The following is a 15,047-nucleotide window of genomic DNA, read 5'->3' on the forward strand; positions in this document are numbered from 1 at the left end:
AGATTCTTTACCATCTGAGCCACCAGGGAACCTATGGTCAAAGCCTAGTGCCCTGTGAGAGCCTGGGGACGAGGTGCCTTTATTTTTCTTGCCTGTGAAATTGGGGCGAGAGGTGGTGGTAGCAGTAGTTCCTATCTCAAAGGGTTGTTGTGAGGTTTAAAATAGTTAAAGCTTGTAAAGCACTGGATCATAAGCAGCACCGTGGAAGAGTCTGCTAAGGACAGGAATGGGGGTGGCAAGTGTGTGCCCCCCGCCTGCCTGGCCTCCTGGCCCTTTCCCTTCTCCCTTTCCCCTTGTTCTGACCCCTGGGCATCCTAACCCTACGTTGGTATGGGGCACATGGAGATGCCTAGGAAGTCCCAGCTTCAGGTAGGAGACATGGGATAGTAATTACAACTACTTTAAGAGATGTGTGTGCCTAGAACCATGTGGTATTGGGGTGAGGGCTTACCCCTCAAAATCTATTAGCTGATCCTGGACATTTCCTTGGTTCTTTGTAAAGTGACAGGAAAACGAAACCTCAGCCCTTTCCTTCCAGGCTTTGTCTCAGGCACCCAGAGAGGAGGCCTGAGGGAAGGCTTCTCAGAGGAGGTGACCCATGATCCAGGTATTGAGGGGTGGGGAGTAGGCATTTCCTAGGCAAAGGCAGAGAGAAGGTCTTCCTGGCAGACAAAACAGAATATGCAAATAGGGTCTGTTCTCTGTGTGGCTGGAGTCTGGAGTTGGGTGATCAGTCTGGGAGGGGTCCACAGGGCTGGACCCCAGCAGCTGGGGCCTCACACCTGGCCTCAGAGGTGCTCAGTGAGAGCTTGTCTCTTTAATAAAAAAGCATCATTTAATTAGACTCTGTTGGTGTGATTGTGGCGCAGCTCAGAAGGAAACCCTTGTCTGGAGTAGAGAAACATTAGGAGCCCGTGATTAACACGGTTTATTTTTCAGCAATTAACATGAACATCCTCAGATTCCATTCATGCAGGTCTTCTGAGGGTTCTCAGAGACACTTCCTTTCTAGGGCAAGAACATGTTGGAGCCTTATCTTACCCATAACATGAGTTAAAGGTGGTCTCTGGCCTACAGATAGACTTGAAATAGGTTTGAAATCTGCGATATTTTTCTCCCACCGGAGCTGTGGGAGGGGGGTGGCTGGGTCTGCAGGAGGCTTCTGGGGGGCCCAGTCTTGCATGATTCCTATATTCACGCCTTTCTGGGGCCAGGGCTCGTGCTGACCCAAGGAAGCAGATCTGAATTACTCCAGCCATGCCCCTGCTCTCCAGGACTTCCCAGACTGGCAGAGACAGTGACAGGGATACACCAGTTACACTCACGCTGTAAGACTGAATCCCTGTCTGTCTGAAGGAATTCAGGCAGGCTTCATGAAGGAGGTAGCATTATTGATGTAACTTCCTTTTCTCCCTCTCTACATTCATCTGTGGGATGGTACTGACCACACACAGGTGTAGAAGCTGTGTGCAGAGACCCTGGGGCCAGCCTGCTAGGCTTGACCCCAGTCCTACCACTACTAGCGACGTGGTCCTGGGCAAGGACTTCACCTCTCAGGACATCTGTTTAATCACTTGAAGAATGGGGGTAAAAGAGAGTCCATAGATCATTGTGTGCAGCCATGACTAAGGAATGCTTGAAATCGGACTGCTCATAGGAAGGGCGTCATGCTCAGTCACTTCGGTCCTGTCTGACTCTTTGCAACCTCATGGACTGTAACTCACCAGGCTCCTTTATCCGTGGGATTCTCCGGGCAAGAGTACTGGAGTGGGCTGCCTTTTCCTAACCAGGGGAACTTCCTGACTCAGAAATCGAACCCCCATCTCCTGTGGCTCCTGCACTGCAGGCGGATTCTTTACCACTGAGCCACAGGGACCACCAGTAAGGGCTTCACACGTGTCTTGTGCCCTGTGCTGGACCCGGCCGGCCCTCCAGGAGGTGGGGCAGGGGTGGCCGACACGGACACAGAGCCTGCCCTGACCTTCAGGCTGGCCCTTTGCCTGGAGCCTGCCGTGCCCCCTCCCCGGACCCTGCCCAGCCCCACCCGCTGTCCCCACAGGTGGGCAACCTGGGCCTCCTCTTCATGCTGCTCTTCTTCATCTACGCCGCCCTGGGAGTGGAGCTCTTCGGGAAGCTGGGTGCGTGACGCTGAAGCCGACCTGGGGGGTGGGCTATGGAACAGGTCTGGTAGTGGAGGGAGGGTCCCGGCAGGGTGGGGAGGCCTGAGACACCCTCCCCCGAACAGACTGTCATGCCACGGTCTCTGTGATGGGGAAATGTTCCCACAGCGAGCCTTTGGGGGCTGGATGGGTGACCCTCCGCCATCCATACCCCGCTCCCAGCGTGAATAGAGGCTTTGGAGAGATGCTCGCCTGGGTCCATGGGCACTCCCATACCTGTGCAGTGGACCCCCCACTTGGAGCCCCCCCTAGCTGTCTGACCTCTCAGGGATGCCCCTTCCAGTGCCACCTGCCAGTGCCTATCCCCAGTCACTGCCACCCCAGTAGGCAGAGTGGACAGGGCCCAGACTGAGGGCAACACAGCCCACATCCAGGCAGCCTTGCACAGGGCCAGCTCCAGCAAGCCGGGCTCCTCTGGGCATGAGCCCTTACCTACCTTAGCCCAACTTCTCCCTCAGAAATTGATACTGGGTTGGAGCAAGGAGCCAGGCTCACCTGAGCTTGAGTCTCCACCAGCATGCCACCTCTCTGAGCCTCAGTCTCTCCATCTGTGGGCGTGCACAGGCCGCACACGCCTCTGAGGTTATCTGAGATAAGGCTGAGAGGCAGCAGCGCAGGGCAGGCCCTGCAGGGGACTCTGCAGCGGGCCAGGCTGACCCCACTCTCCTTCCAGTCTGCAACGACGAGAACCCTTGTGAGGGCATGAGCCGGCACGCCACCTTCGAGAACTTCGGCATGGCCTTCCTCACGCTCTTCCAGGTCTCCACTGGCGACAACTGGAATGGGATCATGAAGGTACACGTGGTGGGCAGGGGAGGGAGAGTCAGGCTGGATTCTGCCTGCCCAGTGGCCCGTCGCACACGGAGGGTGTGCAGGGCACAGAGACGCGGGGGTCCACCCACGGCCCTGGGGCACAGCAAGGTGGACATGAGGCCAGAGCGGGTTTTCTGTCCGCCCTGAATGCTGCGCTGGGATCAGGGCTCAGAATCTAGGGGACAGGACTCTGCCCGGGGCCAGAGGGGGTGCTGGGGGCCCGAGCCCAGGGACTCCAGGCACCACTGCTCTAACGCTGAAGCCAGCCGGGGGGGTGGGCTATGGAACAGGTCTGGTAGTGGAGGGAGGGTCCCGGCAGGGTGGGGAGGCCTGAGACACCCTCCCCCAAACAGACTGTCCCTTGGCTTGGGCTTCACTGTCCATCACCCAGCACGGATTCCCTGGCTCTGGCCTGCAGTTCAGCCTGGGCTGGGTGGAGAGGGGCCTCATGAGGACAGAGATGAGGCCTGTGTCCCAGACCCCCGGGCCTCGTGGCTAGCTCCCTGCTGCATCCCTCTCTCCCCCGTCCTCGGTGCAGGACACGCTGCGGGACTGCACGCACGACGAGCGCAGCTGCCTGAGCAGCCTGCAGTTCGTGTCACCGCTGTACTTCGTCAGCTTCGTGCTCACGGCCCAGTTCGTGCTCATCAACGTGGTGGTGGCCGTGCTCATGAAGCACCTGGACGACAGCAACAAGGAGGCCCAGGAGGACGCCGAGATGGACGCCGAGCTGGAGCTGGAGCTGGCCCATGGCCTGGGCCCCAGCCCGCGGCCACTGGCCAGTGCCCCGGGGGCGCCCGCACCCGCCCACGGGCCAGGAGGGGCGGCCGGCGAGGGTGATCCCGAGGGCCGCCTGCGCCGAAGCTGCTACTCGCCAGCCCAGGTGGGCGGGGCCCGGAGAGGGCAGCGGGGTTGCCGAGGGCTGGGAGGACAGCTGGGCTGGCGGGGGGGCTCGGGCAGAGAGCTCGGTCATTCCGGGCCCCGCTTGCTCAGCTCCGTTTCAGGGGCGACCCTGTGATGTGGGGTCGGGCCCAGGCCACGGGCGGAGAACCAGGAAGGCAGCCCGTGCCCGCCCACCCGGCCATCCCGAGCTGGCCGATAATCCCACCTGTCCCCACCCCGTCCCCGTCCGCCTAGGAGAACCTGTGGCTGGACAGCGTCTCTTTAATCATCAAGGACTCCTTGGAGGGGGAGCTGACCATCATCGACAACCTGTCCGGGTCCATCTTCCACCACTACTCCTCGCCGGCCGGCTGCGAGAAGTGTCACCACGACAAGCAGGAGGTGATGACAGCGCCCCAGGGGAGTTGGGGCCTCGGGCTTGGGGAGTGGCTCCAGTCCTGGTGGAGGGCCAGCCTGAGGGGCGAGCTGCTCTGGGCGGAAGCCCGCCAGGGCCTACTTGATCAAGGCTGGTCCCATGGGGCTGTGGTGGACAGGCCTCCTCCCTGAGCCCAGCCTGGCCTGATCCTCTGCTCGGTCCAGGCCTGTGCTGTGGCCTCAGGAGCTGCGAGGCCCCGCTCTGGGCCTGTACACAGCAGGTGCTCAGAAAGGGTGGCTGCCCACTGTGGTGGTGCGCTGCGGGTGCCAGCAGGAAGCCCAGGCGTCACCTCTGGTGCAGTGTGCCTTTTCTGTGACGTCAAGGGGTCACCCAGGACCATCGTTCCAGAGCTCAAGGCCTGAGCACCCCAGAGCCTCTTCCCAGGGCCCCTGTCCTGGTTCCAGGGCTCAGCCCCACCCTCCCCAGGTGGGGTTTCCCTGATGGGCACCGCAGGGCATCCGTGGCCTTGGGCCTGTCTTGTGCAGGCTCAGGCGGGCCCTGTCCCCTCTCCCCAGCCACATGGGGCCCTGAGCACCTCCCTAGGAGTGGCCAGCCCCCAGGGATCCCCTTTAGCCTGAGGTGACTTCAGACTCCCCAAGGCCCTAGGGGCTCACAAGCACCCCCAGCCCATGAGGGCAGCCTGCACAGAGCCACAGGTGAGTCATTCCCAGCAGCCTTGAAGGGCACTTGGTCTGCTTGGACCAGCTTTGGTTCACAGCCCTCAGCAGCTCACCTGCCCGCTGGCCCAGCTTAGGCCCAGCACTCTGCCGTCTGTGACATCCTCGGGTCGTCTCCCATTCCCAGCCCAGGCTAGGTCCCTGCACAGGATGGACGTGCCATCTGTGCTCAGATCTCTTGCCCTCTCTGACCACTGCCCTGTGTCTCTCTGGAGGACCCCTGCCCCACCGCAGCCCCAGAGGTGACCCGAGGTGGCCCGCTCTCCCTGCAGGTGCAGCTGGCCGAGACGGAGGCCTTCTCCCTGAACTCAGACAGGTCCTCGTCCATCCTGCTTGGCGATGACCTGAGTCTGGAGGACCCTGCAGCCTGCCATGTCGGCCCCAGGGACAGCAAGGTGAGCACAGTGGGCTCCTGGGCAGGCGGATCTGAACTTGCAACCTGGCCTCTGCCTGCCATGCTGGGACACTGCCCCTTCCTGGCGCACCATTTAAGTGGCATCTGCTGCATGCTGGGCCCTCATCTCCTGTTGGTTAGATGAGGGCTGGGGACAGAGAGGTGGAGTGATTTACCTGAAGTCACACAGCAACAAGCCAGAGCTCCAGTCACAGCATCCAAGTGGCCCTGGCCACTCACTGTAGCTTTGGATGTTTTTGCTCCACTGGGAGTTGTCCCTGGTGGACACACTTTATGGGGGCACCGGGGGAGGCTGGAGAGTCTCAACAGGTGCACGCACCTACTGCGTGCCCTTTGTCTGCACTCAGTGTGCCCGCCCCCCAGCTCTGTGCGTTGGGGGTAATGTGACTCCATTCCACAGGCCAGGACATGAGGGCTCTGAGAGGTGAGGTGGCTTGTCCTGTCGCATAGCTGGGCACAGTCCCCAACCTCTGCCCTCGCGGTGGTCAGTCTAGGGGAGGCCAGGAGGGCTGGAAGGGCTGCTCTGTTGATCCTGCAGACTCAGGGAGGGGAGGTCTGCCACAGGGCTTGTGACCTGGAGGCAGAGTCGTTCTTTTTTTTCTTTTTTAAAGTATTTATTTCTTTATTTGGATTCCCTGGTGACTCAGATGGTAAAGAGTCTGCCTGCAATGCGGGAGACCCAGGTTCAATCCCCGGGTTGGGACGATCCCCTGGAGAAGGAAATGGCAACCCACCCCAGTATTCTTGCTTGGAGAATTCCACGGACGGAGGAGCCTGGTGGGCTCCAGTCCATGGGGTCGCAAGGAGTGGGACATTTGGGTCTGAGTTGTGGCATTCAGGGTCTTCACTGCATCGTGTGTGGTCTTTTGTTGCGGCACACGGACTCTCTCGTTGTGCGTGGTCCCAGTAGTTGCATCAGGGGGCTTAATTGCTCCGAGGCATTCTAGTCGTGCTTGCCCAGGCTGGGGGAGGTGCGAGAGCCCCCGGCCCAAGGTGGGTATGCAGTGGGCCTCCCCTAAGAGAGTCTCTTTCCCCCTGACCCCTGGCGCAGCCTGGATTTGGCACCACCGCCCCCAGGGCTGTCCTCCATCAGCTCCAGGAAGGCGGGGATGGGGGGAGTGGATCTTGCCGGCCCCTTCTGTCCCCCTCTGACAGCTGACAGCCCCTGTCCCCCGCTGCGGCCAGCCCCTTCCTGCATCTCCTGTACCCCTGCACTATTTTCCCACACAGGATGTTGGGGTGCAGTTTCTAGGGTCTGGTGGTGTTGGTGGGTGCTGTTTTATTAGGACTCAAATAATAGTTCATAGGGGGCTCATCTATCTTGGAGGGGGCATAGAGGCAGCTTTTGAGACACATACTGTTCAGAGGTAACCTTGGGCTGCAGGGTTGAAGAAGGGCAGGGCTCAGGGAGTGCCAGGAAGGAGAGCTGGTTGCCAGAAGGAGTGGTTCCTCTCTCATTTATGGATGTGGAAACTGAGGCTCAGCCACAGGAAGGGACCTGCCCAGGGTCACGCTCACAAGGAGGCTTTGAAGCTGCTTGGTCTGTCTTCTGGTGCCTTCACCAGCCTAGGCTTGGCCTTTCTGCTGGCCAGGGTCTGTACCACTTGGCTACAGAGACAAAGAAGAGCCTCAAGAGTCTCAGGGTCACAAGGGGAGTGAGTGGGGGAATTGCTACCTGCCTGGGACATCAGAGAGGGCTTCCTGGAGGTGGGGTCCTTTTACCTCCAGGAGGTTTTGGAAGATGATGATCGCTGGCCAGGTGAAGGAGGGGAGGAGAAGGCCGTCCCAGGCAGTGAGAGCAGCGAAGCAAAGGGGTGTAGAGCAGGGGCATGAAGGCAGCTATGGTGGGCTGTTCCCCCCTCCACCATCCTGCCCCTTCCACCTCCCTTTTCCTGTAGGGCGAGCCTGACCCGCCTGAGCCCATGCAGGTAGGGGACCTGGGCGAATGCTTCTTCCCCTTACCCAACACGGCCGTCTCATCGGGTCCGGAGAACTTCCTGTGCGAGATGGAGGCCATCCCATTCAACCCCGTCCAGTCCTGGCTGAAACACGAGAGCAGCCAAGGTGAGGGTGGGAGCCCTGCCAGCTCCCGTGGCCCTGATCTTGGGTGTTGGCTTCAGAGGGAACTGGCTGAGATTTTTCCTGAGTAATTTTGCCTAGACTATTACATCGAGTCCAGAAAGAACCAGATGGTTAATTGACAATAAAAGATAGGAATCTCAGGCCTGATAGAACAATGACAAAAGACCAGGAGCCAAATAATACAGAGAGATGAGGTCATAATTATACCGAAAATCTGGGCTAATGGATGATTCATGCTGAGTGTCCTGGGAGCTGTGGTGAAAAAGGAAACAGGTTGGCACACACAGCTCTCATCAAGCAGAAGGCAAGCTGCCTAATTATTGAAGCGTTTTTCTAGAGCTGAATTTGAGAGGTGTTTATCCCACAAGATCGTCATACAAGGTGATGCTGAACAGCAGATGCCTGTGGTCCTCAATAGCTCTTTCATACAAAGCCCTACCCTCAGCGTCCTCTGTTTGCACTTTGGGCTTGTGGCTGGGCTCTGGGCTTGAGGACAGAGGACTCAATTGACTGGTCCATCACAGGTTCACCTTCACCTCCAGTCTCTCTGGAAGGTGATGGAATCTGGCTTCATAGTCCCGGCTGGGGAAGGGGGGCAGAAAGATGAACTCGTTGGAAGAGAGGCCCTGAGATCCTGAGCCCACCCCATGTACTCTTCTGGGAGGGGCCTTGGCCTTGAGCACCTTCCAGGAGCTAAAGGTGGAGTGACTCTTCCGAGGACTTTCCTAAAGCTGACGGCCTCTGGCCTGGATATGATGGCTGAGGTGCCAAGACCCCAGACCTCCTGAATCAAAAGTTAGGGCACAGGACCGAAGAGCCATTCTGATCAGACGAAGTCCCATCTTCTTTACCTAACCTTTCATTAGCATTTTTCCTTAAGTAAGATGCCAAAGATGAGGAATCCCCCTTACCTGGGGACATTCGAGCTTCCATCCTCATCCTGGAAGCCACTGAGGGGACCATGGGCAGAAGTTGCTTCCCCCCACCTGCAGAACTACCCTCATCTCCACCTCACCTTCTCTTTGCCCCTCCATCCCCAGCACTCTGTCTGCTCTGCTGTCCAGCGTGGTGCCCACCTGTGTGCTGTCCTTGGGTGGGGGGCCCCAGGCCTGGCCATGCCTTGAGGGTGTCAGCACTGTGGAGTGAGTGTCTTAGTGAGCGCTGCTGTTCATGGGGCTTGAGCTCCATAGCTGCCTCTTGCTCTTACAGCCATGTCTCCACTCCTCTAGGTGGGCAGCTGGTCCCCATTTAAAGAGGAAGGAACCTAGGGGGCCTTGAGCCTGGGTCTGCTTGGCTCCAGAAACTGCCATCGCCCAGTGCCCGTCCTCCCAGGGCTCACAAGGCAGGCTCAGTGTTTCTTGCTCTCACGATGGACTCTGAGGCTCAGAGAGGGAGGCTTGCCCATGGAGTCACAGCCAGTTTGTCAGGGGGCCCTTCCTGCCAGCCTGAGCCTGCTCCCCTGTCCCTCTCCTCCCTCCCCAGCAGCGCCCCCGAGCCCCTTCTCCCCGGATGCCTCCAGCCCGCTCCTGCCCATGCCGGCCGAGTTCTTCCACCCTGCCGTGGCCGCCAGCCAGGAAGGGCAGGAGAAGGGCGCCGGATCCCGGACCCTCCCCAAGATCGCCCTGCAGGGCTCCTGGGCCTCCCTGAGGTCGCCGAGCGTCAACTGCACCCTCCTTCGACAGGTACGGTCCCTCCGGGCTCTGAGAGCTCTCCTGTCAGGGGACATGTGAGGGGGCGTCTTGAAATCCAAGGTGAGGGAGGAGGGAACGGGCCCAACCAAAGGCACCAGGCAGGGCGGTGCCAGGGACACTTGGGAAAGAGGGGCATAGTGGGAGCCTGGAGGGAGGAGGTGACACTAGAGGCTGATGAAGTGGACAGGGCTGGGTCCTAGGGCATCTGGGGACAGCAGAGTGTGGGGAGTGCCCAGGTTGGGGGCCCTGGAGGAAGACCTGGGCTCTAGCTTGAGGGGACAGGGAGGAGGGGGTGTTAGGAGTCATTGCAGGGTTTGGGGGTGGGGTGAGGGGGTTGGCATGTGATTGCTAGGAATGGAGGTCTCGGTCTGTGAGGCCGCCTGTATTGAATTGGCCAGGGCTACCACCTGGGCACCCCTCAGGGCACAGAGCAGAAGGGTCTGCAGACCTGACATCCCTGGTCTGGGGGTGTGGATGGGGGGCAGCGGGGGCAGGGGGAGGGGACCAGGTCTCAGGGAGAGGCACAGTGAGGCACAGGGAGAGGCATAGTCAGCCCAGGGCTCTTGCAATTACTTGTTCGTCCAGTGACTGTTGACCCCAGCTCCCGCCAGCCAGGCTACAGCCGGCTGCAGGGTGAAAAAATCCCTGCCTTCTGGGGGGTTTACCGTTTAGTGTGTAGCAGGGATGTGCCAGGAGAGATGATCAGAATAAATGCAGGGAAAGTATAGTGTGTTTGGCAGTGATGTGGGCCAGGAAGAATGCTGCGGGGGAGAGGGGAGGGAGCTGGTGGGGGAGTGGGGTGCTGACAGTTCAGGTGGAGGGACTGGGAGGGCAGTGAGTGGTGACACAGGTGTATCAGGGAAGAGCTTTCCAGGCAGAGGTGGGGGTGGGGGTGCGGGGTGGGGTGGGAGGAGCCAGGCGAGTAAGGGGGGAGGGAGGTCAAGAGGGATGGGGTGGGGCCCAAGGGCTTTTCCTCCCAGTGAATTGGATCCTCTGCTGGGTGCCTGACTGGGGTCTGAGCAGGATGACGCTGGTGGCACACTGAGGGCCAGGCAATGGGGTGGGGTGGGGCCCAGTCCGAAGCTGCTGCAGGGACCACCCGGAGGGCCACCCTGCAGCTCAGACAGCCGGAAAGCCTCGCCAGGCCCGGTGTGTTCCTGAGGGGTCGGAGGGGCTTGAGGGGGTGCCCATCGGGGGAGGGGAACACCGGGCAGCACCCCCATCCCCTGTGGCCCTCCCCGCAGGCCACGGGGAGCGACACGTCGCTGGAGGTCAGCCGCAGCAGCTCGGCGGGCAGCCTGCAGACCACGCTGGAGGACAGCCTGACCCTGAGCGACAGCCCGCGGCGAGGGCTGGGGCTGCCCGCGTCCGTCCCGGGCCCCCGCGCCGGCCCGTCGCCCGCCGCGCGCCGCCGCCCGAGCCCACGGGGCCGGGGCACGTTCAGCCTGCGCGGGCTGCGGGCGCACCAGCGCAGCCACAGCAGCGGGGGCTCCACCAGCCCGGGCTGCACGCGGCACGACTCCATGGACCCCTCGGACGAGGAGGGCGCGGGCGGCCGGGCCGGCGGGGGCTGCGGGGGCGCGGGCAGCGAGCACTCGGAGACCCTCAGCAGCCTCTCGCTCACCTCCCTCTTCGGGCCACCGCCCCCGCCGCCCGGCCTCCCGCCCGCGCGCCGGTTCAGCAGCGCCAGCAGCCTGGCCGCCGGGCCCGGCCGCCCCCGCGCCGCCGCCGCCCCGGGGCCCCGCGGCCTGGCCCGCAGCCCATCCTGGGCCGCCGCCGATCGCTGCAAGGACCCGCCGCGCCCGGCCGAGCCGGCGGCTCCCCGGGACCCCGAGGCGCCTGAGCCACAGCCCCCGCCGCCGCCGCCGGGGGAGCCGCCGTCCGGGGACGCCGCGAGCCAGGGGAGGAGATGAGGGCCGCCGCCCGCCCGCCCCGTTTCACTTCTTTACCTCAGGAGCCAGGGGCAGACAGCAATACTTCGTCCAGTCCACCACCTGGACCTGGGCGCCGCGCCGGGGGGCCGCCGTCGGGGCGGGAGGAGCAGGCCCCCCCACGCCCGCCCGGTAGCCGAGGCTCAGAAGGGCCCAGCGGAGGTCCTGCCTGTGTGTATACGTGTATACATATGCATATACATAGAGAGAGACAGACATATATATTTATTTTTTCTACCGAGAGCTTATGACTTCCAGAAAGTGCTAAAGTTGAGCATAGCCGGTGGGGGCCCACTCCGGGGGTACTGGCGGCTGGAATTTCTGGTGTCTCCCTCCCGGGTTGAGAGTGGCTTGGAGAGGGCTCTCAGGCCTCTGAGGGTCCCCACCGTGGCCGGGGAGACAGGCCCAGAAGAAGAGGTGGAATTCAGGGTGCATTTTTTTTTCCTTTAAAGAAGAAACGCTGCTAAGATCCCGCCCCTCTACATGTTGGGGTGTCTGTCTTGTTCCTGACCGTCTAGCTGTTGTGACAGTCCTTCATAGATGCCCCAGAGCACACAAACTCTCTTAGTCAACCAGTTAGATGTCTTTCTTTAGAAAAACCAGGGGTGAGTCCTGGTATTACTTTAAGGACAGCGGTGGGGGTGTAAAGTGGCTCCACGACTGGGCAGGGTTGGGGGTCCTCACCTTTAGGTGAGGTTCCAGGGGCTTTTGCCCCCAAGGAGCTGAGAGCAGCAGGGCTGCAGGAAGGAGAGGGACGGTGAAGGTATTAAGCAGATGAGATGTTTGGAGGTCAAGGGAACCCTCCTGGTCTATGCTGGTCAGGCTGCCCCCCAGGGCTCCTGGGTTCTGACAATCAGTGGCCGGTTACTTATTGCCTTTTACCCCCAGCCCGGGGTGGACCCTGAGCCACAGCCATTGCTGGAGGTTGTACACACCCCTCCACTCCCTGTCCCCTGACCAACTCTGCTCCCTGCCCCCCATCCTCCATGGAGTTCAGGGTAAAATAGATCTGACAGGACCCTAAGTAGGGGTGGGGGTAGCTGCCTGGGCCCTGGGATCAGCCCTGGGCCCTGCACCTTCCCACGCCCGCCTGGCACCTGGAGACCCACATCCCCACATCCTCTCTCCCTGCTGCCTGCCTCTAAGTCTCTCTTTTATTCCCCTTCCCAGCTTTCCCAAAGCTGCAATACTTCTCAAATGGGTTCCCAGATGGGTATTTATTTGAATAGACTTGCATTTATCAGATGGGTATTTATTTGAATAGTTGTGCATTTATTTCAGTACTTATTAGAAAAAAAAAAACCCAGTACATTGGACCCATGACATCACAGATATAGTGCTCAGATCAGGGCTGGGTTTTGAGCAGTAAATGGACTTGAAGTCATTTTGAGGAAGAAGGCTGGGTCATAGTGATGCAGTGATCTGCAGACATGCAGAGGTTGTGGGGTGGGAAATGCCGAAAGCTGGGGACTCACCGCCCTTCAGCAATAACCAGGCCCTCTGCCGGTGTGAGAGCCTCTCAAAGGCTTTGGCTGGCCCTGCTGAGGGGCCCTTGACCTTGTTCCCCAAACCTGACCTTAAAGAGTTTGGCTTTGGGCTGGGCAAACGGGTTCGGGAGAAGGGTCTTCTTGACAGGCTGTGGGTCTTCTAGATGGCAGAGGGACCCCTGGGGTCTGGGCATCGTGCAAAGGGAGGAGGTAATGTGGCCTGCAAAGCCTTTCCCCAAGAGCTGGTAGGGGGAAGGGTTGTTTGGTCCACTTCACACCTGAGGAAGCCAAGGTCCACCCCAGGGGGTGAAGGGGCCACCCAGGACCCTCAGAACCCGGGGAGCAAAGAGGCTGGGGCCCTGTGGGCAGCCAGCCCCTGAGTACCTGAAATGTGAAACAGGGACCCTGTGTTTCAAAGCAGGTGGATTCAGAAAGTCACAGCCGGGCTGCAGGCCTCTCTGCTGGCAGTGGGGGAGTTGGGCCATCTTGGTGGTCAGTCCTGGACTTGCCCCTGAGCCTCTGGAGCCTCCCTCTCCTCACCTGAAAGTGTGATGGTGGGCAGTCCTCTTTGAGGGGTCGCTGTGAGGCCACACAAGGCGGTGCCTACACGCTCTGCACTCTCCCAGGTGGCAGCCTCCAGGGGAGGGGTTGGCTGGGCCTGGGGTCATGTCCCCTCCTGCCCCCCAGGGGCCCATTGGCTGGAGGTGGAGGCTGGGCCCTAGTCCTGAGCTGCTTGCTCCAGAGAGCCTTGCACTGGCTGCCCTGGCCATGCTGGTGGTTTCATCACGGGGGTGCTTGCTTGTCTGGGGAAAAAGAGGGCGTGGGTAGCCTGCTGGGCTCTGCCTCACCCTCCCTCCGTGAGCCACGCTGGCCCCAGCAATCGAGGTGGAGGGGAGGCTGCACACACAGTAGCGGTGCCCGACAGCGTGTTCCTGGAGGGACGTGTGTGCCAGGGGCTGGAAGATGGCTAGTGGGGCCTGGGAGGCCCATGTGGAGGGTGGGTGGGATCCAGGGGATGGCATCTGACTCCGGTCAGCAGCTCCCGTTTTCTGGGCTCAGGTGTCGTCGGGAGGCCCTGAGCCGCGTGCACTGCTGCTCCACGCGCAGACCAGGGACTGACTTTCCTGATGTCACCAGGTTATCAGTGGCTGGGCAGGGAACACATCTCGGGTGTGTCTGACATAAAGCCATCCTTTTACTGGGATCTGTGTGACCTCAGAACAAGCAGACACGTGGGAAGAGTGATCCAGCCGTCACCTGAGTGATGGTGGGAGGTCTGGTCAGAGCGGGATGTGTCTCAGAGCTGAACACAGAAGATAGAAGCTTTGCCTGAGGGAGTCGTGAGAGATGGGCTTGTTCCTGGAGGGCCTCAAATGCTGAACCCAGGCACTTGGTCCTGTTCCTGGGAGTTACAGGTGATAGGGGACCAGGGAAGCTGTGGTTGGCTGGCCAGGAGAAGCCCAAATGGCTAAGGGTTGGGTGATTAGCCCCTTTGCCCTCTCTGATCCTGCGGCCTGTCTATCACAAAAGCACAAACCTACCCTAACCCACGTGGCCTGGCCCTGAGGAGAGTGGGGACCCTGGTGCTGGACACCCCAAGCTGTGTGTTTGCAGATCTCTGCAGGATGGTGGCTGGCAGGCACCTCAACACCTATACAAAGGGACCCAAGACCAGATGGGACATGGCCTGCCCTGGCCAAACCCTTTTCCTGTCTCCTGCCAGGCCTTCTCCTGCACCAGGCAGCCCCCTAAAAGTGGACCAAATGTGCACAGTATCAGCCTGTCTGCCTGTCTTCCCCCCACAAATCTTCCCACTGGAGCTTTCTGTTTCCAGGGCCACCTCTGGCCCCCTTTGCTGCGCTGTGTAAGGGCTTGGGGTCTTAGAAACCGCTGTTTAGCCCAGATACACATACTCTTTTTTGTCTTTGTGCAATAATCAGTGTTCCTGGCGGAGCCTGGGCTGAGCCAGGGTTTGAGGAGGAGACAGAGGCCGCCTCCTCCTGGAAGCCCTCCACCCAGCCCTGCTGCTGTGACTATCGCACTCCCAGTCGCTGTACAGTTTCTATGGTGTGAATAAACTTCCCTCCTAGTTGCTGATGGCGCTGGTACCTACTGGCCCAGACGGCCTGGGGTAGAGAAAACAAGTGGCAGCCGCCACCAGTGTTGTTTTGAATAAAACCCGAAGCCTATTTCAGAATTTTTCTGTGTGTCTGGGCTGTTCTTTCCCTAGTGGCATGGGTGTTGTACTGGGGGGTTTCCCGCTGGGGGGTGGGTGGGCGTGGTGGTGGTGATGTGTTTATTATGCCCAGGCTGCGGGGCCTGGGGTGTCTGGGACCTAGAGACACGGATGGAAGTTTCTCTCCTGGCTTGGGTGTGGGTCGGGGGCTGCTGGGCTGGGGAGGAAGCAGAACCTGGCTCTTTAGTGAAGATGCTGGACCTGGGTGAGAAAGTAA

At 60.4% G+C, this 15,047-nt stretch overlaps 1 protein-coding gene across 2 annotated transcripts in view; it reads left to right on the top strand.

The window, feature by feature from the left end:
- Nucleotides 1–14,791, top strand: part of CACNA1I (calcium voltage-gated channel subunit alpha1 I) — a 127,110-nt gene extending 112,319 nt beyond the window's left edge. Inside the window, exons 30-37 of one of the 2 annotated variants that reach the window (XM_061418597.1) lie at nt 2,060–2,138; nt 2,854–2,975; nt 3,532–3,876; nt 4,131–4,277; nt 5,261–5,383; nt 7,302–7,467; nt 8,971–9,167; nt 10,421–14,791. In XM_061418597.1, coding sequence (XP_061274581.1) covers nt 2,060–2,138; nt 2,854–2,975; nt 3,532–3,876; nt 4,131–4,277; nt 5,261–5,383; nt 7,302–7,467; nt 8,971–9,167; nt 10,421–11,089 — 1,848 coding nt within the window. In that variant the 3' untranslated portion in view covers nt 11,090–14,791. Of the gene's footprint in view, nt 1–2,059; nt 2,139–2,853; nt 2,976–3,531; nt 3,877–4,130; nt 4,278–5,260; nt 5,384–7,301; nt 7,468–8,967; nt 9,168–10,420 lie in introns of both variants that reach the window. The other variant, XM_061418596.1, reaches the window with a different exon arrangement.
- Nucleotides 14,792–15,047: the final 256 nt, after the last annotated feature.

This window comes from Bos javanicus, chromosome 5, assembly GCF_032452875.1.
Source record: "Bos javanicus breed banteng chromosome 5, ARS-OSU_banteng_1.0, whole genome shotgun sequence".
NCBI classification, from domain to species: Eukaryota; Metazoa; Chordata; class Mammalia; order Artiodactyla; family Bovidae; genus Bos; species Bos javanicus.